The sequence below is a fragment of the Gymnodraco acuticeps genome, unplaced genomic scaffold (assembly GCF_902827175.1).
Source record: "Gymnodraco acuticeps unplaced genomic scaffold, fGymAcu1.1, whole genome shotgun sequence".
Taxonomy (NCBI): domain Eukaryota; kingdom Metazoa; phylum Chordata; class Actinopteri; order Perciformes; family Bathydraconidae; genus Gymnodraco; species Gymnodraco acuticeps.
In genome coordinates, this window is record NW_022990764.1 from 2112530 (window position 1) to 2137669 (window position 25140).

General features: G+C 38.6%; 1 protein-coding gene across 1 annotated transcript; it reads right to left on the reverse strand.

The window, feature by feature from the left end:
- Positions 1-761: 761 nt before the first annotated feature.
- fign (fidgetin) lies at positions 762-24532 on the reverse strand. Its single transcript, XM_034232318.1, has 3 exons — positions 24299-24532; positions 23454-23488; positions 762-6847 (listed from the first exon to the last, which is right to left on the reverse strand). The coding sequence occupies exons 2-3, from the start codon at positions 23476-23478 to the stop codon at positions 4629-4631; spliced, it is 2244 nt and encodes a 747-aa protein (XP_034088209.1). The 5' UTR covers positions 23479-23488; positions 24299-24532; the 3' UTR covers positions 762-4628.
- Positions 24533-25140: the final 608 nt, after the last annotated feature.

The window sequence follows — 25140 nt, forward strand, 5'->3', positions numbered from 1 at the left end:
CCATTCTCCAAGGACAGATTTCCATGAGAGACTGCAATGTTTCAAGTGTTAGTGTTCTCACCTTGACAAGCTGGTCAATGCTTGTGAGAGGAGTATTCAGAAACTGACAATATTAAATTCACTTTTTTTCTTTTTTCTTAACCCTTAGTTTTTGTAGTTCATTTTACTCCACATTATGTGCAACACAGGCTCTATGGAAAGGAAAACATGTTTTATGTATTCCAATGTATGAATATTTCCCCCAAATCAAATCTGTGTTTTTCACCCTGTGTTTATAATCAATGGAGTGCAGAAATAGTTCTAGGATAAAGCTCACCCATTTGTGTAAATTGCGGCAGGAACTTCCCCCGCACAGAAAACCTATTAATGTTAACATGAAAGAGGAATCTTAAGCATAGCTTCTCATTTCGTAATACAAAAACAGCAACTATGGGAATTGTATTATTGTGGATCATTACAGGTGTATTAAGTGAGTGGAGTGACATTTAAAAGTAAGCCTCAAAATTAGCCTATTTTAATTGCTGCAAACCAAATTACTTTACTTCATATTGTTTTTGAACACTAGTGAAATAAGAGAAATTATGATTTAAGTTGTCATGGATTCAACATGGTCTCAAGAAATAGCTGGAAACGGAAATAGCACAGGCTTACATCAATCACACCATTGCAAATGTAATGAAGGAAAAGTTACAAAATGCTTCCACTTTTCAGGACAAAAAGAAAACATCTTTATTTAGTATTTCAAAAACCTTTTTGTACCATGAAATCAAAATACATTTAAATCGACTGTACTGTAAGTATGGCAATACATACACACATATAAACATGTATGTGGTGCATTTTTCATATGTATGCTGTACATCATTAGCAAATGTACAATACGTACAGCTATGTGCAAGTTTATTCTCTGTACATGAATATGAAAAGTAAAAACCCAGATTGTTCATATGTTAATGTTATTCCCTCATACTTGCATGTAGAGTTGCAAGTGCACATGCATACACGTTAACATGCGCACTACAACAATTCACAAAGGATTAAAGCAATTTGTTTCTTTTTAGGAAATGATTTGAACTTGCATTGGAGACCTTGTAGAAGACCTACACAGCCAACAGCAATTCAATGGATATGTGATATCGTAAATAAACAGTAGTATGAGGAGGTTGACCTTATCTTTGCCCTCAAGGTGTCATATTTTTTATGTGACTTGTAATTGACAGTGTAAAGACAGTCTTTGTGAGGTAGACTGCTTAACTTCAAGAGCAAGCTTTTGTTTTGTTTTTCACTTTTTCACTTTTTTTTTCTTTTTTTTTTATCCACAAATGCATGACATTCAAAATGACAGGACATAAGTACTACATGTACAATATGTAGCAATGAGGTAGAAATGGTTATAAAGAATACCAGACTGTAAAACTACATAAGAATGGAATAAAGGTCTTAAGCAGTCCTCAACAAAATGTAATTACACAAATACTGACAGATTCTGAAACAAAAAAACGATTCAAGTGGCATCACTGTAAGACTCAATGTGCTTATCATAGGTCATGTGTTGGTTGTGAGTGTTGGCCTTTTTTTAATAAATCCCCCCCATTAACCAAAGCTTTTTTTAATGATAACATGTATAGCATGATAAAACATACACCTTAATAACCTCCATTGTTTCCTTACATCAGATCTTGTTGAAGGCTTTTTACTCTCTAGCTGTGATGTAAACTGAAACATCCAAATGTAATTATTCACCATTTGCCTTGTGTTACACTGTGTTCTACCACATGGTTCTGGATACAACAAACAGAAATGTGACGCGAGCTGTTTCTGTTGGAGTTATTACAAGCACAACTTCATTTGAGTGTAACATTCCCCCTTTTAACACACAATATCTCTCTGTAAGTTTATGAACTGTCGCCTACTTAAACTTGTGAAATCTGCGCATGTTAATGGCACTTAGGGCTCCTTATCACATTCTTGTCAAATATCATTTTGAAATTCACAATCACAGACACACAATTATATTCCGGTGTAAAAACACACTGGTTGTTTGTGACACAGTCTGCTAATATCTATGTTGATTTTTGTTTTAAAAGATTAACAAATTGTTACTTTTTGTAATGTAGGCTTGAGGTAAATGACTCTTCATAAACACAGACAGAATACAACAGAGGGGTTTACAGTTTTTTGCCCTTTCAGTGTTTTAAAAATGCAAATATCAAAAGTGTGACATTAAGGTCACTAAAATTCACAACTTCTTCAACTTGTTTCACTTTGGATTTAATTTGGCAACCAATAAACACCTCAAAGTATAGTATCAAATTAAACAATATTAGAGGGGCTTTACAAAACGTTTTTTCCATTTATATTTGCTTAACTACACATGTTTCACATTTGAAGCATCAAACCGGAGTTTGCTACACGTGTGTGTAAAAGAAATGTGGCTGAAGACACATCAAGGTGTTTACAGTTTGTGTAAAAAAGAAATTGCTATTTTACAGGATGAATGTAAACAATACATCTGTCTTTAGATTTGGTTTATAAAGAATCTGTGTAAATGAAAATGTGAAACTACAGCAAGATATTATGTTGAGAAGCGTGCAAGCTTTCCCTGCTGCTACGTAGCTTTTGTGTAGATGCTATGTATAAATCCCAACATGTGCAATAGGCAACAAGATTTAAGGATCTCCTTTGAAAAACCAACACAAGGTCCTTTAGTGCCTCTGCAGAATGACACACCTACAGTGATATCTACTTCAGTGGCATTTTTCAATGTGCGAGTGCTTTGCTTTCCCTACTGCTCAGAGGACGTAGTACATTCAATAACATTTCTTACTTGCCAATTCAGCTGTCAGTCTTGCTCTTTCATTGCCAAAAAAGAGTATGGAAATGTAATGGCAGCAAATAGTGATTAATAACACTGTAAACACAACAGTTAAAATGAATAAAAATACAAAACAGAATTCAAAAACAGTTTTTTGTACAGCGAGACTAGCCTTTAAAACATTTTCTTAAAAAGGAATGCCACTCAATTCATGATGGTCATAGTTATGGCCTAAGACAGACAAAACAACAATTAAAACAACTTGGAATTAAAATAATCGAACTGGTTTCAAGTCAGAGAATTCCTACGAAAGATCACTGTGATAACTTTTAAATTAAAATGTTTCCTTTGACATCACAGATTCAGGGGCCAAACAAGCAACAACATCCACTGGTGAATGTTAGCTAACACAGACCAATCTGTCCTAACGCAAAGGCGATGTGTATCCCAACCATAACATTCAGTGCTATTCCCCTTTAAGTGCATTATCTGGTTCATGGGAGTTATAAAAATGTAAAGCTAATAGATGTTACACACAACACAATACTGTTTGGTGTTGTTTCAAAAGGTCTCCTCATCAAACAAGCAGAATAGGTGCTGTCTTTTGCTGTCTTCATGTATTTGTCTTTCAGAGATAGCTAACAAAGTGAGGTAGAAAGGAACTTAGGCTATACATAATCCTTAGGTTTCATTATTGATAAAACAGCAGCAGGATGGAATTAAATAGCTCGGGGCCACTGTCTTCTTCAACCCCAATATGTTTGTCTGCACCTTTCAAATTTCTCTCAGCTCTGCATCACCACAAGCTCAAGTAAAGAACTCCAAACAAATTACTTTTTTTTGTCTTGTAAATAAACCGAAATGACTCTCATACATTCAATGTAGGGACTTTCTAATTTCCTGTGAAGCTTTTTGAGGTATTATATAGCCTTACATGGTTTGATGATGTTATATCAAATGTTACACAAGCCTATGAGGTACTGTACATATCATCACTTTCCTGAGTTTTTAAATAGAGAACATTAAAATAAAAATTGTACAATTTTACATTTATGTGAAACACTGTGAATTACTACCAAAACAATACTTAACGGCAAATACATAGTAATGTATTGTTGAGATTGAAGTCACATTGTATAATGATATTGTTTTTTTTTGTAATTTCATTTTGTATAGGCTAGTACAGCAACTACATTCACCTTATTCATCCAAGAGAAAACATTTGTGAGTGTTGTTGTAACGGCACACATAAAACCTTTGTAAGGTACTGAAGCCCAACTGAAATGATACCAATAAATGTAATTTAGCCCAAATAAACCACAACTGTTCACAGAGAGCACAAAACAGAAAACAGCTGTAGAACACTTATGGAAAGCAAGTTTTTTGGAAAGCAAAGCAAGTTTCTTGTCTAATTTTAAAGCTTTTTTTCATATTAGCACATGTCACCAATGGAGATTGTGAAGCAAAAAGTAAGACAAAAATTAAACAGCACCACCTCAGGCACTTGATAGCAACTAAATCTCAAGATCAGCAGAATAGTATGTATATATATTTAGATATATATATATATATGTATATACAAAAGGGGGGGGCATCTTCTTCCTTGTTGTTTGAGTTATAGAGAGCACAATGGCATCAGCCATATAAATAATTCAATTAGCATTTACCAATGTGTTGTGTCCAGGCTGTTAGCTTTTGTGTAACACCAAGGACATCCATTTGCCCTATACAGTATATTCATGTCACCACTGTTTGTTATTTTTGCTTGATCACTGAAGGCCAACTACTGAGAAATATATTCAATTAGTCTCTTTCATTGACTACAACCAAACATTTTATTCCACTCAGTGTACATGTCAAGTTCCTTTTGTGATATGCTGGGCTGGAATTTGCAAAACACACTGTCAAAGTCTTGGTAGGAGACTGGTCTCATCTGAGCTGGGTGAAGGGTTGACAAATCAGTACCAGGAATGCCGTGGAGAGGACCTACCACAGCCTCCTGACACAGCTGAGCCACATCCAGTCCGGAAAAGCCCTCTGTCCTCTGAACCAGTAGTGACATCTCTTTATCACTAAGACAGTAGTTGTGCTGTGAGAGCAGTTGGCTGATTATCTGGTGTCGTGCTGTCCCATCAGGCAAGGGGATGAGCAGTCGCTTGGCAAAGTACCTCCGTAGGGACTCGGGGATCTCTTCAGGCTTATTGGTGGAGCAAACCACGAGGACATGGTCCTCAGCAGAGGTCAGAATACTGTCAAGCTGCATGAGGAGCTCAGCCTTGAGGCGATTCACTGGGCTATCCTCACTGACCTGAGCTGATAGCAGCAGGTCCACCTCTCTGATGAACACCACCGATGGCTGGCGACACCGGGCCACGAGGAAAGAAGCTTGGATGATCTTTTCCCCTTCCCCGAGCCACTTGGTCACCAGAGCAGAACCGCTAAGTTGCAAGAAGGCCGCCCCCAGTTGTGTTGCCATGCAGTGGGCCATCAGCGTTCTACCAGTTCCCTGAGGTCCGAATAAAAGGAGGCTCCGAGGTAATGTGGCAAGTCCACTAAACATATCTGGCCGTAAAATGGGCCACAGTATCTCCTCTTTGATGGCTGTTTTGGCCATATCCAGACCCGCGATGTCGCTCCAGTCCACTGGAGGGCCCTGCTGAAGGATTTCTGTGGTCACCATCTCCACCAGGCTGGAGTCACTGTTCTTCAATTGTTCCTCTGCAGCATGGATGGACGAGGTAGCCGTACCAATGTCAGGCCCTGTTAGGGAGTGAGAGAGGTGCTGTCTGTGCTCTTCAGTTTGCTCGCTCATGATGGGGGATCCAAACTTGCTGTAGGGCTCACCAGTCCTCAGATCACCCACAGAGCTTTTGGTTGATCCATAGTTTGGAGGCGATAGTGCTCTGCCAGAGTGTAAAATAAATGTCCTTTGATGATCAGAAGACATTGGCTGTTTGGTGGGCTTAAAAGCTAAAGATGATGCCTCTCCATTTCTGTCAAAGCCATTGCCCCTGTTTGAGTCACTGTCTATTGTTCTGTACATTGGACTATGTGAAGAGCGCTGTTGGTTGTAGTTGAAATTACCATAGCTAGAGTCCATATCTCCATGTCCACTCATGTAGAAAGCTTTTCTTTTTAATGAGCTTGATGTGCTGCCATTTAACGGTGTAGGTGCAATTGGTGTATGATTATGGGACTGGTAGGTGTAGCCGGGCAGTGTGGAGGGAGGAATTGGTGTAGGAGCTGCAATACCGGACGACAGATACACAGAAGGGGGGGGTGCGCCCCCAGGGCTGTAACCAGGGCCAACTGCAGTCTGAGAAGGATACCCTGTTGGAGGATAATTGTAGTTGGGAGACCCGGCGTTGTAGCTCGGCACTAAGGCAGGGGGAGGCGGTGGGGGCGGTGGTTGTAAGAGCCCAGCACTGTGCAAAGGAGAGGGGTGGGGGGAGGGGAGAGCCGGGGTACTCTGGCCGCTGTAGCTTGAATGCAGGTAAGAGCCGTTGTAGCTGGCAGTATATTCCTGAGAGGGGAGGCCCGAGTGGAGAGTAGTGGCTGTGTGGCTCCCACAGTTACTGCTGGAGTAGCTGGGCTCAGACAAGCTGCTGGCCACCCCTGGGGAGCTGCCTATGCTAGCCGACACATCTGTAGGGGGCAGGGCAGCTGTCATTCCAGCTTTGCTCACAGATATAACATCTGGAGCACAGTTCATTGGGTAAATCCCCTCCTGCCAGGAATCATTCTCTGACTTTCTTCCATTCATGAGTCCAGTGGTGCTATCAGAGTAGGAACACAGCAGGCCTCTCTCATTTGGGCTCTCTAGGATCCCAGAGTACTTCTCTGCATATTTCTTAAGCAGATTGGAAGCAGTCAGTGCAGAGATGTCATCGTTTGCCCACGCATACTGGTATGTTCGCTGTAAGTGCCCCCGGTAGGCCTCTACTTTGTGTGCTGGAGAGCGGGTAGTGGATGAGATGTCAAAGTGTTGTTCTGCCCATTGTGTGTGCTCTGGGGTCCACTGCATCTTTAGACCTAGATATTCAATATAAGGGAGACAAATATTAAAGTAAGCATTAAATCATGGTAATAATCAATGTAATATTTTCATATTTTTTAAATGTCCGATAATAATCATCCATAATGCATTCATTTTTATAGATTGTTTAGGTGGTAAATGGTTGGAAATCAGGCAGTTATTTTTTCAATCAACTGTCCAAATGTCTCCCACATGACGAAAATACAACGTTAACAAAACACACATCTGGTCAGTATGAGGGTATAGGATCTAACACCTGGTTAGCGTGCTATAATCCACCCAACGCAGAGCAGAATGACACAGACATTGCGGGTCAGTCTATAATCCAACTCTCATCTGAGGCATTCTGAGACAGTTTCAAATCTACTTGGAGAAGAGCTGCAAAGCAATCTTTCTTGGCAGCGCTCTGTTGCTTTCATCACACAAACCCCTCAGCCCAGCATGAATTACATCCACATTCAGCCTGCCCACTGCTTCCTAGTCCACAGAGCGAGGGAGAGGAGAACAAAAAACATGCTTCACTTGTCTTTTTCTCTGCAGCATCTCTCAGTAACTCTATATGGCCTTGAGGGTTTGAATGACATAAACAATCGAGTTAAATCCTAAAGTCAATCTGCAAATTCAAGTTTTTAAACATGCTGTCGTCTTTTGCTTTGTTTAGGATTATCAAAGGATAGCCCAAAGAATGTAGACTATTAAAGAGGTTACAACTCAAATAATACATCGACACTAATCCGACCATAACCTACAAGCAGATATGAAAGGAGACATATTGAACAAAACGTTCAATGCCCGTTGTAATGCTCCCTGCTTTTGCTAATCAGGCGATGCAGTGCTATAGTTTGTACTTCAGTAGGTTAAGTCCATATCACAGGATTTAGGCAACAAACAGCCACTGTCCAGAGGCAGATTACAAACGCAGTGTTTGCGGATTCCCTTCTGACTCCCTCCAAGCTATTTGCCCACCCGCAACACTAGACACCAGGAGCTAATTAGCAGGATGATGCTGCACTAATTGCGTTAATTTACAAGGTTTTAGTCAAAGAGATCCATGCTATGTCTCACATGGTTGTCAACCATCCAAGCTAATGATTAAGAAAAAAAAGCCAGAGACAAAAAGCCCGAACAGACAAACGTGTATATTACCCATACTGTGCTGCAACAGAATGTGAAGTGAATTAGAAGATAGTCTTTTATCCCTATGTCCCTCTTATTATCACTGCATTTAACTACCCCCCCAATTAACATGTTGAATTTGAAATTTGTTGCCATGTTGTTGCAGAGAAAAGTGTTCCCCTCCCAACAATAAAAAACTGTATTTGGGCAGGAGCAAGTAGCGCTGAGTTGTCTGCCAACAAAATCTCATCCATTCACAGCATTTACTGACACCGCAGTGGAAGTATCAGGGTAATGGTTTTGTAAAATCATTCAGTAGAGTTCATTAACACTCAAGTCACAATTAGTCAATAACAAAATTGCACACAGCTTATTGAGTGTGATTCTTCTATTACTGCTAATCCTGATAATGTGGCACTTTGGATAATCAAAGGAGTGCTACTTGCAAAGTGTACTTGAGATCTTTAAGCATCAGGTATTTTACAAAATGGAAACCATCGAAGACGATTATCTAAATACAGCGCGCTGCTAAAAAATAACTGGGAAAGATTTATATTCTACAGAAAGTAATGCAATCTTGACATTTGGATGTATGGAGAACATGTTTTTTTCTGTTCTACAGGCAAAAAGGTATGTTTTATTAAAAAAACACAGACAAATAAAACATAAATTGATAAAATTATACTTTTCACTATGTTGATTACCAAAATAATTGTAGTACAATACAATATTAGCAACAACATCACCAACATTTGTGTCAATGAATCAACCAGTTTTCTCTTATGAGAAATATGGGACGCATGCTAACAAAAATCAGATTTCAAATGTTTTGATTTAGACAAAGGTTACGGAGTAGATAGTAAATGCATCCACTTCCAAGTAGGCACATAAACACTAACACATAAATCGACATAAATGCACCCATGTGCACTCACAACCATGCATTAGCATAATGATCTCGTACTTTGGCATTACGGTAAAACGGTTGTCCTTTATTCTACCTGCCTGAAAATTCAGATACAACATCCACAGGTTCCTTTGTCTTTCTTTGAAATGGTATAATTACAGAGCGCTCCATTAGTGGAATGTTTTCAGATAGCCTCGGGGCTCCAGCTCAAATTCCACTGATCAGCCACCAAGAAATACTGCCTTTGTTGGACCATTGTGTGTATCAATGTATAGATCTGGGGGGTCCTCTAGGGACAATTACAATGATGGTAATATAAGAAAATAATGTTTCGTCAGTTATCTGTTTCTATCTTCAGGTTGACTCAACTAAATGCTGCTGAATTTGAAAAAACAGACATTTGTTATTTAATCATAATTTATTTGATATTACAATTTATGTTATACACTTCTATAGATTATCTTATTGAATATAAAAAGAGCAGGCTGAGCCAAAATGCCATGTGATGCAATGGCGTTAAACTACGCTATGGTGTTTAATTTGTGGTTCAATGATCATCCCTGATGAAACAGAGATGCTGACCTTTTAGGGAACTATTCATCTGGTAGCCCAGGCTGTTTTTAAGCAAACAAGAGTGGGCCTCCACTCTGTCCATCCAATTTCCCAGTGCGTAAATTGGACCACCGCTTGCACAATTCTCTATTCATTACTGTTCTGCTGAAAGGAAGCACAGAGGTGGCAGAGCGGTTTTCCTTTCCTCTTTCTCAGTGAGTGTGAGTCTACAGTATGTGTGAGAGAGAGAGAGAGAGAGAGAGAGAGAGAGAGAGAGAGAGAGAGAGAGAGAGAGAGAGAGAGATATAATAAAGAGCTGGACTTTCCTTCCTTTTCTTAGATTGGGGGAGTGAAAGGTGGGAGGGTATAGGGAGAGGGGGGAGGGAAGTGAAAGCTGTCGTAATTGAAACGTGGCCTAATCAGACTCATTACCATTTTTACCAATTTGCACCACCAAAGATGCTTATTAGGTAACTGTGTTTAATAAGCCGCTCTTTAGAAAACTAACTGTAATGAGCTCTTTAAAGTCAGACTTGAGCGTGATTATGCACTGGAAGTGTTTTGCACAGCTAAAGCAGACTGGTACATTTAGTCATGTACAATGTCATAATTAAGCTGCACAAACTCTGCACTTCACACCACACAATAGTCCCAGCTGAGGCAGTAGACATGCCAAAAAGTATTTATAATGACTGATCATTACAACCCTGGGATTTTCATCGCTGGACGTAAACATAATTATGGGAGCTTTTGCTTTTATTCTGCACACACAAACCACTCTACTTGACAAGCGTGCAAATATTGCAGACAGATAGTAATTACGTTTATAAATAAAAACAAGCTCATATTCATATTCAAATTCACTGGAGATATTCTAAGTAGGGGTGGGGAAAAACACTCTAATACAATGTGAAGCAGTAATCGGTACAGCTACAGAGTCTCATTCATCTCACATATCAAGTTAAGACTGTTTAAACTCAATTTAGATCTCCATGTGGCAGTAATTCCAATCTTTAGACGGCAGGGTGCCATTTAACCCCTCATTTAGAAAATATATGCCTTCTTCAGTCACTGTCTTTTCCAGGGCTACTGCACATACATTTCACAGCATGACCACCAATAGCAGCAAATTACTACATGTCCCCACACTATCAAAGTGCACCAATCTTAGTCTATTTCATATAATCCGAATACAAAAGGTGGAACATTACTGGTAACGTCTGCACTTACAGTTAGTTAATTGTAGTTGACCTGTCAGGCAGGCAGACAACTTTGTTTACTCTCTTAGTAATCAGAATAAGAATAAGGATCGTACACATAGCAACGTGAGTTAGACAGACACACTTATACTTATTATCTAAAAAATAATTCTGATTAAAACATTTTTTTTTAAACAAATATGGTTAGATTTTGTATATCCACAGAGTGACTTCTGTGACTAATTAATCTGTTAATTAATGTAATTAATCATGTAGTGAATTAAGTGTCATGCAATACTCATAAATGTTAATAAGCTACTAGAGCATTAAACATGTGCCTACCTATGATGTCTAAACTGTACGCCATACTGCCAGTAGAGCAATGCAATGATATGTAGTTTCCCCTCTGAATTAAAGTATACATCCCAAATATATAATACTTTGATCTGCAGCTAGAGTAAATGTAATTTGCATTTTAAGATGTTTTGTGTTTATAAAAAAAGTTTGAGAAAAACGGCCCCAACTTGCAGTCAGTTCCCAACAATGTATGACTCTACAGAGCGGCCAATTATTTTAACAGCAGCTGTAAGAGCTTGTACTAGAATAAAGCTGTTTGCCTGCGAAGGGAAGTTGATGATCTGAGAAATTCATCTGAAATCCAGTGAGAAGATGTAAATGCCACTCTGAAATCCATTCATAATTTCACTGTACAAATTCCCACTTTGGATTTTAAATGACTGTTAAAGTAGCCTTTTTAAATATGTTGCGTATATGAGTGTACTGTGTAAATGTTTTGTTATTAAAGTGATGTGTAAGAGTAAGGACAAAAGTCGGCAAGGAACAACCAGTGAAGCGCTATGTGTGCATAATTTGCAACTGAAAAAAGTCCCCAACACATTTTTTTTTAATCCTGTCAGAGGAATATAAATTAAACATTTAAGTGCCTCGCTAAAAAAAAAAGAAAAAAAAGAAAGGACTTGCTGAGAATTGTGTGATGGACTAAATCTATTGGTCTTTGTCTTTTCCTGGGAATTGTTGACAATACGAAAGTATATCTGCAACTGCTTTTTCATATGCTCTGTATTCAAATGAAAGAAGACACAACAATTATACATACATTATCATTTATCTCTGTATGTTACATGTGAGCTTGTATATTTCACACACTTTTGTCACACAAACTGTAGTATCTCATCTTTCCAGTCGTCTATTGTCCTTGTCATAAAGATGCACACCCTATAAGCACACTTCACAGTGATTCTCAGTGAATATACACAGATGTTGTAATCTTCAATTTTGATATCATAATGCATTATTTTACACACCCTGGAATTTCTCACATCCCAGGGGCTTTTGGTCTGAGCTAATGATAAACTCTATTGGCCTGAGGGGAACATGTAATAGAGTAAATCTTGAAGTTGAGAGATTCTCTGAGCTGTGATTTCTCTGTCTCAGTGATGCTAATTAAACCATGGCTCTTCAGGCCAAGAAGTACAACTTGTACACTGAATAAAACCAAGACAATTATAGGAGACAGGCTTTATAGTGTTCTGTAGTGCATAATACTGATGTATACTCAAACGGCTTGTTAGTTAAAACTAAAAGAACACAGTTGTTGAATTCAAGCACTTTCTAAAACTTGTGTAAGAGCGCATGTACAGTAGAGGCAGTGGTTTTTGTGAGCCTCTATGAATTTGGCTTTCCTGCCTCTCAAGTGATCACTTACACACTTCAAAAGAGAAGAGAGGCAGATTGTGACCTTGCTACATGAACACTCATTGACCAAAAACTACTCAGTACATCTTTATTTCCCAAAATCCTGTTACCCTGAGGAAGACTCCAATCAAAGAGGCTCAGGCGGGTTTAGGGCAACAAATCTGGATTTTATCACATTTAGCACATCTTGACTTCTACTGTGAGGCAGCGGTTTGGTGGGACCAGAAGCCACTCATCTGATTTAAAAACCAACAGGCTGAGCCCCATTAGAAATGAACAGATTATCTTGTTCACTGGTCCAATTCACAACTGCGATTACACTTCCAACCATTAGACTTTACAGCCATCTTAACCTGGCTAACACAGGAAGGAAAATGCATTGTAAAAAAATCTCATTCTTCACGGTGTGATCTTGACATACAAATCAGAAAGTAAGTCATTTTTTTGAAAATTCACAGCCACTGGCAATACTGCAACGTTTCACAGACGCACTGCTTCTCTGTTTAACAATCGCAGCTAACTAAGAACTAACGTATAAGAGGTATCAGTCTGTGTTTCTAAATTGGGGTTTTCTATTTTCAATTTTGTTGTGTTTTAAAATGTTTTTACATCATGTATGAGGGTTTTCAGTCTGTGGCTATAAGGATGGTTTTTTACAATAGTTTATTTTTGTCCTATCGGTTTTGTCTAAATGTATTTATGCTGCTTTTTTTATATATTTATTGATGTACAGCACTTTGGTCAATATGTCCATCTAAGAAATAAATACCAGAAAATGTCTAATTTGTTCTAATGAGGATAAAATGATTCCATGCCGCTATACAGAAATGAATGCAAATGCACTTGTTGAGGTAAGCCGGGGCAATCTGTCGTTCTACTTATTGTTTCCCACACATTAAAATGATTAAAAGTTCAAATGGAACTATAATTGAAAATGCCCAAGTGAACAGAAAAAGGATGTTTGCCTGTAACCACTGCCAGCTTTTCGTCCAAGCATCCAGAAGCATTCTGTGGTATCGACTGCAAGTCTCAAAGAAGGTCACTTCTCCAACACAGGCCAGACAAAAGGTGAAATGAGACAACTGAAGCAATCTTAGGTCAATATGAAATAGAAATCTCTCAGCTATACTGTAATAAAGTTACTGAAGTGCAGTAGTGAAGCCATAAAGGGGAACTTTTACAAGGAGAGAGCGGTCTAGGAGATTGGTTCGCCCACTGGCAAACAATGGCTTCTGAGAGCTGAGGTGGCATGGTCAGTGCAGCACCATGGAGCCGAATAACAGCATTCACTTTTAAAAGTAAGTTAGGTTTAACTAGGACATTTGTATTACAGCACTTTATGTGTGTGACAAAATGTATTTTTATTATTGTAGTTTTAAAATGGTGACGCTTATGTTTACAGTGTCTAAGCTAAATATTAGAATTCATATTTTGATTATGAACAAAATCTGTTGAAGAGAATTACTTTAAAACCAAAATCTTTGCAACAGAAATAATACATGCACCTGAATCAAAGCATGAATTATGCCGATTGAGGCATATATTAATACAAAGTACGGGGTACAATCAAGCCGGCATTCAGCATTTATTTAGTATTATATGCAGAGAGAAAATCAACTGTTGACTGATAACCAGACATACTGAGTGGACCTGAAGTGTTTCCTATTAATGTGGTACGTTTCTCTCATTGTGGTAATTGTGAGTGATTGCTACAAGTTGCAGCATAGACTCTATATACTTTGAGATCATATATCTCTCCTCTGGTTGTATATGTTTCCATATAAAACAGTAAAATAAATGTTGGGTTGGGGATTTTATTTCAAAAGTAAAGCCAAGACAAACCATTTGCAGCCTAAAATATGAATTTATCGTAGCCAGACTTCCATTTGTTATACAATTGGTTGGCGTGGCTCATGTTCACACTTCATTATGACATTTTTATATCCAATTTACATGACTTTAGGCGTGTGTATACGTTATAACAAATATGTGAAACGGCAATGTAAATTGCATACAGCAAATTGACAATAATAATAATTTATTTTTCGACAATGGCAAGCTATGGAGGGCAAGGAATTCATTGAAAGATGCTTTTAAAAAACCTGCAATGCAGTCTATATTTTTCTTCCCCCAACCACAAAGACACAAAATAAAACATGTTTGCAAAGTGTCATGGCAGAGGTTCTGAATGACAGCTTTCATTGAAAACAAGTGTCAAGCACTGTGAGGCTGCTGAGAGTGGCAGCCTTCAAAGACTTCAGGGCTTTGATAGAGATGTGGAAAGAAAGCAAGAAGGGCCATGCAAATTCAAATTAATCTAGAGTATTCCTAGACTATGAAATAAAGAAAAGAAAAAAACAGATCCTGTGGCACAAAGCAATCGTTGAGAACAAATTAGATAATTAATAGAAATTGAGAGGTGGGAATTTTTAATATCTTCACTAACACCTTTCTGACTGGTGTTTGAAATCCCTTCCTCAGGTAAAATGCGAAGAAATAAATCTTCGACGCAAAACTGAAATTATAATAAAGGGGCACAACAAATCCATTTCCACAATTCATTAAGCAGACCTCAATACGCAGTTTAAAGCAATGATTGTTCTACATTGTGCAGCATTTGCATGTAACCGGCTCAACCAATTAAACACTAATTAATTAGACACAATTCTATTAAGAAACAAATCCCACTCATCAATATACACAACCCAGGGTCACCCACTGCTCAAATGTGAATTGGCTCTTTGCATCACATGGACTGGACTAGAAAATAGCACAATAGCACTATTGGAGCTCACAATAAACAGTTTGGCTCAGATATATTTGATGGAGCATGAACTCATCAGCGCTGATAGATTTTACCTCCCTGGATAGGAAGCAGCACTCGGAGGTGTCGCTTGGACATGCAGCTTTCTCTCAAATGATCACTATTAGGGCGAGGTGTTCAATATCACAACTCACAAATGCTCATATGTTAGCATAATAGTCAACACTGCAATCATACTTCCACCGTCATTATCAAAAACAGATACAATATTTAGTAAGGATGAACTGATTCCACTTTATTCAGTGCGATACAGATAACAGTGTTCAATTAATAAGCTGCACGCCTCACTGTGTGGAAGTGGCTGAGATAATTATTTTAGGCAACATCAGGCTTGGCTTAAACATAGATTTGTGTTTCTTTCTATAATTCATTGCTAAAAAAATATACTAAGATATAAATATAGTGAATTTGTTAATTAGTATTATAATAGTAACTCATATCAGCAACTTAATTTGATTTATTGCCATTAAAGTGTACATTCAAACCAAAACCAGCCACTAAAATACTATTTACATCCTTTTCAGATTTCACAATATCCAAAACCCAAATGCTATATACCCTGCAAAATAAATGTAGACTTGTTTTCTTAAAATAAATGTATTATATATATATATTGTCTTAAATTAGATATATGCCTAACAGCAGAAGTGATCCATGGACTTCTATTGCAAGGCTTGGATGCAGTCTTCAAAAGAACTCGCGTGATTCCTAACACTGGTTGAATGCTCTATGTGCCAGTGTTCCATCTATCACAATAAATGCTTAGGCAATAGGCAAACGGCCTGCTGGCTGAAATGTGTAATTAAAAACAACTATTCCACAGTTTATTTGTTATGTGTTGCCTCTCTTTCAGGTTATGTGCATACTGTTAAAAAAGAAATCTGCCTCTGGCTAGCGCGAGTTCCCTTGATGAACTGTGAACAGTAGACAGTGAAGAGTCTACTGGTCCACTTTGTACAAGGCAATTCGTACAGCCTTGCTCATTTGAGTATGCATGAAATAACAACGTCCTATTGGGAGCGTTCTTAGTTTCAAACATTTGGGGTCAAATACACGAGCAGATTCCACATCTGCAGCCCCTGGCCACTGAGGTCTGGAATCTACCTCCCTCCTGGCTGGGTGACGCTGCATGTTCTATTTCCAGACCGAGGGTTGAAGTGAGGCTGCAGGGAGTGTAACACTGACCCACATGGCCTGTGACCCAGAAGAGTTGCCTGAAGCTCTGCACACTAAAAACTTGCAGCAGCCTTTCAAAGGTAAACGAAACCTTTGCACATAGCATGTGTCTTTTCATGCCAAATGATTTGCATCCTCTTTATTCACATCTTTGACTTGTTGTTAATGTATTCCTTGCTGTTGTGGAGCCTCATGCTCACTCTCTGAAGTCTCAAGTGGGAAGAGAGAAAGGAAGTTGAAGAGGCAAAACTACTTTACTTTCAGACCCAGTGTCTACAGGCCACATGTCTCCAGTCATCTGTCACTAGTTTACACATACGATGACACTTCCTCTCTCTGTGGGAACCCGTTGTCACCACTTGGCCGCCAGCAGAGGCTGACTGGGTGCTAGATGGGTCTCCCCCAGGTACCTCTAGGGAGCCACATTAGGCCTAACTGACAGACTGACAGGAACTCGCAGACACACACAGGCAGGCGCACACACACACACACACATACAGTCCGTCCCTCGCCCAAGCTTTCACTCCTCCTACAGTACGGCAGCTCACATGCTCCCCAGGCATGGCACACTTTGCATAAAGTAGTGACTTTGCTCTACATCAATTTTTTCATACACAAAACTATTTTTCACCCCTCTAGCCTTTCCTTGCTACATGGAAGTTTTGAAATGAATAATGGAAACAACAGAGCTGAGGACTCATGGGATCCATTTAAAGATGTGGGAGAGGCGATGCAGTCAGGGTTGGACTGCAGAAACATCCCGCTCCAAGTGAATGAATCTACTATTGTTCTTTCCAGTATATAAATGCTGATATAAACCACGTGCACACCAATTAATGCCAACAATGAAATAGTGTTTATGGATTTTTTAAATATGGGTGAAAATACAACATTAAAATATACTTTAGTTTTTTTACCGTATAGGAAAGAAACAATCTGTGGCCAACTTGAGCTGGCAGAAAACAGCTAAGAACTTAAGGTCATTCTTCCCGCCCCTTATTTCTGCAGTAATACATTGCACTCTGGAATAACAGAAACCCAGCCTTTGTTTGGTACCAACAATATCCTAGAAAGCATAACTGGAAACATGGCTTGATTTACTTTGCTAAAGTGGGACTACAGTATGTTTAGCTTTTCTCTGTAAACCTCTGGTATTTCCACCTTGCCTCCCCAGATACTTCAAGTGGAAGTGAGCGAGCATGGGGCGATCCACTGTAACAGCTATTTTAGACAATGCAAAGTCAACACGACTCCCTGAGGTGATTTCCTGATAATGAACACAAAAGAAGTGTCAGCCTTCATAAAGCTCTGTGATTATGCTCAAGTCTTCAGTGCTCCTTTTTTTTCACTATTATCTTTCTGATTTAAATTAATCTAATTCCATGTGGACCCTAGGAGGGACTGTCAAATAGGCCACATGCCAAGACTTCTAGTGATTATTCACTTACAACGTGCTAGTGAAACTGAAGTTGTTATGTGAAAATAAATATTTATTAATTTAAATTATGCATTACATACAATACAAGTAATCAAAAGACAAAAACAATCTTAAATGTGTCATATTTAATGATGTCTACATCCAGATTAAGAACCTTATAAATCAAAGGTTTATCTCCATCTCATAAAAGCTACCTTGAAGAAAAAGAAATGATTCATGCAGTCAACTAACACAGCACCATAGGTAATAACTTAAGCACTATAAACACAACATCTGGCTCAGATATCCAGTCGCTCAGACGCTGCTGTGGTCACTTCTCAGTGACACTGCAGACCCCCGCTGCATTGCCGCAGCCTGACACCTTACACCTTTATGGCAGCGTATACGCAACCTTCTCTCCCCTCTTCCCTTCACTCGGCTCATCCCCCTCCTCTCCACGCCATCAGGCAGACCTCAACCCATCCTCTGCCGTCCTCGGCACTCAAGGCCCCCTCTGCCAGCACTTGGCAAAATGCCAACCTGTCAGCCCCCCCCCCCCCATCTCCACAAAGGTATAATGAATTGCTGAGACCTTAGCAAAAAAACACAGATAGCCCCCATCTCGTCTGATCATCGCTTTAGCTAATTGCCTCAAATATCAATTTGAGACAATTAACATGGGATGTAATGAATGGGACAATGAAAACCAGTCAAAAGATTACAGTTTATATTCAAAGCAAATCCTTGCATGATCTTGAATATAAATATCAAAGTTAAGTAAAGCATCTATTTCAATACATGAATTATAATGCTATAGTAATGAAGAAATCAAATAAATAACTAAAATATTAAAATTCTAATTTCAGTGTTACATCATTGATCTCTTATTTTATTTAGAGTGAGCCAAATGTTTTTAATTAAATCAGATCAGCTCCACTTGGTGTTATCATAATTAAGGGGTAATGTTGATTAAGACAGTTCAGCATTAAGACACATTTGAGAGTTTGAGGTCAAAAGAAAACTACATTTCAAACCCTCAGTTCATGAATCTGACAAATGTGATGTGGTGTAAAGTACTTATAGGTTCTCTTGTTGCATGGGTTTTCAGTCCAGCTAGAATAGCGACCTCGATTGCCAGATTAGTTAGACACTGTTTTGTGAGAACACAAGAGGAATTTCAATACAGCAACATATTGAGTTTTCTCTTATCCTCTTGTGAAAGGCTTGCTGCTCTCACAATACGAAACTCCCCAACAGCATGCAATAAAAGAAAAAACACCTTGGAAGAAGGACAGGCAAAAACACCTCTTCACCAAGGTTATTCAATGATAAGCAATAGTACTCAGGCACACAATGGCAGCTCAAAGTGCCAGCGATTTAAAGAAGTCATGGAATTGTTGATTCTGTTATTAATCAAAGTCCTTGGGGGTTGGATATTCACTGCCTGAGAGTAACAATACATAATTTATCTAAAGACATAATTAGCAATTATGAAAGCAGATTCAGTCATAATGTTTTAAGATGTCAATGGATCAATTAAATGGTAAGACCATCGTCCTAGAGCTGTATATTGCCAATGCATTTAGACTGTGTTCACAAAACCACAAATGACACTCTCAGTGAATAAACATTATAAATCATTTTAAGGGGATGTTAAGAAGACTGCATTCAAAAGACAGGCACTGTGGAAAATCATTTTTTTGGGGAGATGCACACAATGCTTCAAGACTTACAGGCATGCAACACTCTAGGCTTGGACTATCTTTGCTGAATTTAAGAAAGGAGAACCTCCAATCCTTTTGTCCACTAATAGAAAATCAAGAATTTACCATGTCTTATTAAAATGTAAACAGTGTAATGAGGACATCAGTGATTTAGGCAAACGTCTCTCTGGCTGCCACTGGGGGTATGATAATTACAGAGGCAAATCTATGAATGCACATGAATCTCCTACAAGTCCAGATTAAAAGCCTTAGTGCTAAACCTAGTTTAGTACACCTGGGGATTGGCTAGAATAGACAATCCCCCACAGATGCAGAGCTGCTTCGTCTCCTTACGAGTGCACAGACACCTCATGTGCAGGAGATGAAACAAAGCCTCTGTTTCGATGTGTTGGAAATGAGGAGAACAAGGAATTTAAAGCAACACATGCCATACTCCATGTTAATAATGTCTGGCATAAAAGGCCTGACTAAACGAGAGTTGCTACATGACTTATGAACATGTTTCTCTTATAATCAGTCATTCAGTTAGCTCTATAGGCACATTGTGCATATGGTGTAGATCATAAAACTATGAATTATTCTATAACAATTAGTTTATTTGAAAAATAAATAAGAGTGAGGCACTTTGTCCCCCCTTATACTGGTTATTTAAAAAAAAAAAACATGCACAAAGAGAAACAGACAGACATACAGTGCATGCATACACACAATCACATACAAAGATGCACATCTAAATAATACGTACATGCTACAACACACCCAGAGAAATGTATGGAGGGATTTGAATTGCGGACAGCAGTGAAACAGTAAGACTAAATATCCACACTATGTTCCATAAATGCAGCCAGTGTTTTTTAATCTAGTAGAATAGGACACATAAGAAGGGTAAGTACAAGCAGCCAATGGTAGGTGCATGTATTTTAGAAAATGTCTATGCCATATGCTGTCACTCAGAGGGAGAAAAAACAAGTCTGAGCAGACAGTCGCTATGTCTAAATGAGATGGTAGGAGGAGGAGGACGAGGAGGAGGAGGAGGGGAGAAAGGGAAGATGTCAAGGATTCGTGGTCCTTCATCTTTGCAGTAGAGCAAACACGTCCCTCAGTCTAGCAACAGACAGCTGCCTCCACTTTCTAATGCAGTCCAACTTAGATCACTGCGAGAATTGTCAGCGTAGAGAGAAACACACAGAGATAACATGCACGCTGCCACGGAGGAAACGACAGAGATGTGGATACAAGAGAGGGAGACGAGAGAGAAAGAAAGGAGAGGAAGGGAGGGAGGAATACTTGAATAGTCCCTACTGCGAGCGTCTTTATCCATTGGGGACTCCCTGGCTTTTTATATGAAAAACAGGAAAAAAACCACTTAACATATTTGCTTAAACATGACAATCCTGCACTGATCTCATCAAATATAGTCAAGAGGCTGAGTGGGATTTCTTGTAGTAAATGACAAATAGATCCATCTGAAAAGATTAATATTTCATCCATTTACAGACATCCCAGGGTGTTTACATAGAGGCAGCCCAAGGTATTCAAGACCTGGCTTTAATATTACTGAACACATATACCATACATTAAGTGTCTCTAATAGCGACTTATACCGCTTCCCTCTTTTAATGGTTAAAATAATGCTGTCAATTTGAGCCATCACTAATAGTGCTACTATCTTCAAATTACGGACAGGACATTTAGATCGGCGAAAAAGCTTCACACAGACACATGACAACATTAAAGTACAGATAGTTATAAGAGGCTAAAGATTGGTTTGTGTTTGCATTGTTAGGCGCAACTGTGATTTCAAATACACTGCATGTTAAAACGGTCAGAAAATCACAAGAAAAACACTGACAATTTTGGAAACCTGATTTGATAAATGTGATGAATTAAGTATAAGAACAATTCATATGAACTTTTAAAGCAGTATTTTTTACATAGGTTTGACATTTCTGAATTGTGTACATTACTATGGCTGCACTCAATTCCACCGTCTTTATGAGACAACTAAATATAAGTCTATTTCTATGTCTATGTCCCTGGGAAATCAGGGTGTGTTATCATTTAGCGCAGTTTATGCCACACAACTTATTGACATGACAGTCACTTTTAAAAGTGTAAATATGTGTGACAATCAGGCAAAAGGGTGATAAAAACAGGAGGGTCAGCATCTGTCGTCCGAATCGGCTCAGAGATTCACGTCAAGCAGCAGCTCAGAATGCTATCATAAGTGCTATCCTATCAGAATAAACAGAGCTGTCAGCTTTTTGCCATGCACACCGGAGGTGGCTGGGGTTAAATAAGGACCTGCGAGAATCACCTAACACGCTGCAGGAGCTCAGACATGGAACCCTTCCAGGGTTTGAACTCTGATAAAGATCCTCAGGTTGTTCTTAATAATTAAGATATTTAGAATGAAGGATCCAAGGGAGTGGTTCAATAAATACAGAACAGTTTCTTTTTCTGAGATAAACCCACTCTTACAATTAATGTGGAGATAAAATATAAAATATTACATTTAAAAAGACTGCACAGGGTATTGAGAATGTAAGTAAATGCAATTTGTGGATATGCATTTAATTATTAATAATTTCTCCAAACTATTTGCCACCAAGCTTAGTATCTATATCTGAGCAATAAAACCATAGTTCATTTGTAATAAAAAAATACCCTCCACACATTCATAGGAGGCGGTCTAAATATGAAAAAAAACCTGACCAACACATTTAATACCCACTTTAGAAAAACACATTACAACCAAACACTTAGACATAATGAACGTGGTAGTAATGTACATTTATTTTTTCCACTGAGTGACGGATGCTGTTATTTTGAAGAGGAATGAAAACATACTTCAGCTCACTGGTGATGATGTTAATTTCCTCTCAAAGGAAAACATGCAAATGAAATGTGTGAACACAATTAAGTAAATTGTTCTATGGAGGTGGAAAAGGTTCACTTAGGACAAAGTGTTTACCAAAGAGAGACAGCACACAACTTGTTACTCATCTAACTTTGTGTCCATGCTCAGATCCATTTACTGGCATGTCACACACCATTTCCACTGGAACATAAGAGCTATTTCTGACTCTGCCTTTGAATTACCTTGCGAGCAATTTTGATGTAGTTTTATAAGTGAATTGTCCTATTGTGTGACAAATAAATAAAAAACGACATGGCAGCTTCTTAAATTGAACTTTAAACAAAGTGAGTTTTCCTGTAAGACAAGGGTTGGACAAATTACCTATACAATAATATTGTCAACATAACCAGTTTTGCATTATAGGTGTCTCTTCTTTGTCCATCAACCTTCATATTTATAATAGTATAGATATTTTAATATGTAGTGTATTTGTGATGCAACTTGTACCAAATAATAAATATAAAGCCAATTGTGTTGTTGTAAAATGTTAATTTGAACAACAGTGATTTCAATAGCTGTAATACTTACTATTAAAAAATACATTTAGAATTGTATGGCATGCTACAGCAATTACAAATATTTTAAGTGCAAGTATTTATTTAATGCCTACATTTTGACATAAAGCAGAAATAATGTCTTGCAAAAATTAGATTACTTAATGTTAATTTGAAACAGATAAGTTGAATACATTGTCTTTAATGCAAAATGTTAATGTAAAGTTATGCATGCAAACATATTAAAGCATAGCAATGAAAAAAAAAGTGTAGACGAGGAATGTCAGTAACACAAACCACATTAAAATGGATTACAATTAGTTAACCTTTACAAGATACTCTGAGCCTATAATTGATAATGCCACTTGTATGAAATTAATCATATAAAGTGCCCTTATCTCTGGAATATGCCCGTGTATTATTATAAACTGAATTAAGTAAACTTTTGAAGATGCATCAAACATGCACAAAGAAAAAATGAATACTGCAATAACAGCCTCTTTTGAACAAATACACATATAACAACAATAATGTGGATAATTTCAAAATGAACGTACCATAAATACCGGTGCTAGTGATCATGTCTTCAAGCCTAAGACAAAAGGAGAGGGAAAAACAGCAGAAACGGAATTTTCACGAGGAGGAATTCCAAAGGTTGCTTCTCATTACAGCCACTTTCTCCTCAGCTATCGGATTTCACAAGTTTAAAAAACGCACGGTGCCTTGTTCTCTCCTCAGGTAGGTATTCATTTAGGTATTTAATTAAGACGAGCAAGAGTATATGCGAGCAACATATTAAAACAAATCAAAACAGCGCTGGATGGAGACGCAGAGAGCCACACAGGCACGGCAGGAGCCTGTCACTTCGTGCGCGAGTTGAACGAGAGAATAGGAAGCATGAGAGAGACTGTGGTCATGACATAAAACACACATTCTTCATGCCGCCTATTAGAGGAAGAGGCTAAACCAGCGTGATGCCCCCCTCCCTTTACTTTTAAAATAGATTACTTGCCAGCAGTTGTCCCAGTAAGAGCGCAATGACAACCCATTAAGCTCCCGCCTGCGGTTATCGCGGCAAGTTTTATTCAGGCTGACATGTAAAAACTTCTCCTTGCAGTAAAGTTATTTAAGAGCCTGGATCCAGACGTGTGTTTAACAATCTACTTTAACTACGGAGAGGAAAACAATAATAGCAAAATCGGTCTGATATGTAAACTTCATAGCGCTCATTTCGTCTTTTTTAAAGCGATGACAAGTCACTTGGCTCGTGCAGAATGACTGCGCTCGCTGCAGATCTGTGATGAGCGACAGTGTCTCGCAGCGAGCGTCTGCGCGTGCAGGGCTGCTCCGTTTCTCTTTTTAATTGTCAACATCGCTGATAGACAGGACGAGAGAGACTTACCTGTGTTAGGTGCCAGGGCAGCGTCAGGGTTTATAGTACCATCGATCCGGGCAGTGCGCAGATGAATGGCTCGCTGAGGTTAAGCGTGGCTGCTCGCGATTTGAAACCATTCCAAGTTAGTGAGGGGAAGACTGACCACAGCCTCTGCCATGTTGGAATTCCAAACCCTGGACAGCTGCTTCGCTGACTGAAGGCAGCACGCTGCACACTGCGCATGATCTGTGAGCAGGAGCCACATTCAAAGGGAATCAGCCCAAATAAGCAGCACTTCACAACTAGCATCATGGCAACATTTTGATTTAGGCAATTTGACGTAGGCTATTAACAGTTTAATTGTAGCCCACTGTCTACTACCACTACTACTGCCAAACACTACATGGGGACTCTCCTCTGTCTATAATGCTGATAGCATATTTGCACTGTTGGCAGCAACTTGGCACTAATTGAGGTGCATATTTGGTTGTATAAGGGCCAATACATTTATGAAACATTTCTATCTATAAACATGCTTTATTTCAATGTGTTTGACAGCCTTATCAGAAATTGCTTCTGTTTGAGATCTTTCAAAAATGTATTTACTACATTATTGTTAAACCAGTTATATAGCCTGTAGGCTACTGTATTGTCTCTGTTGATGCAGTGAACTGCATTTACCATAGGGGTCATAAGAGATGCATATTTCTCCATGGTAACAAAAGAAAGTGCAACAACAGTTTGAGACTGGAACATACTTGTATTTATTCTCTTGCCAAGAGTTAAAGAACGATACCTTATATCTTCCTACTATCTATAAAGCCACAGTTATTTGGTTTGCTTAAAAACAGAAACAAAAGACTATGCCG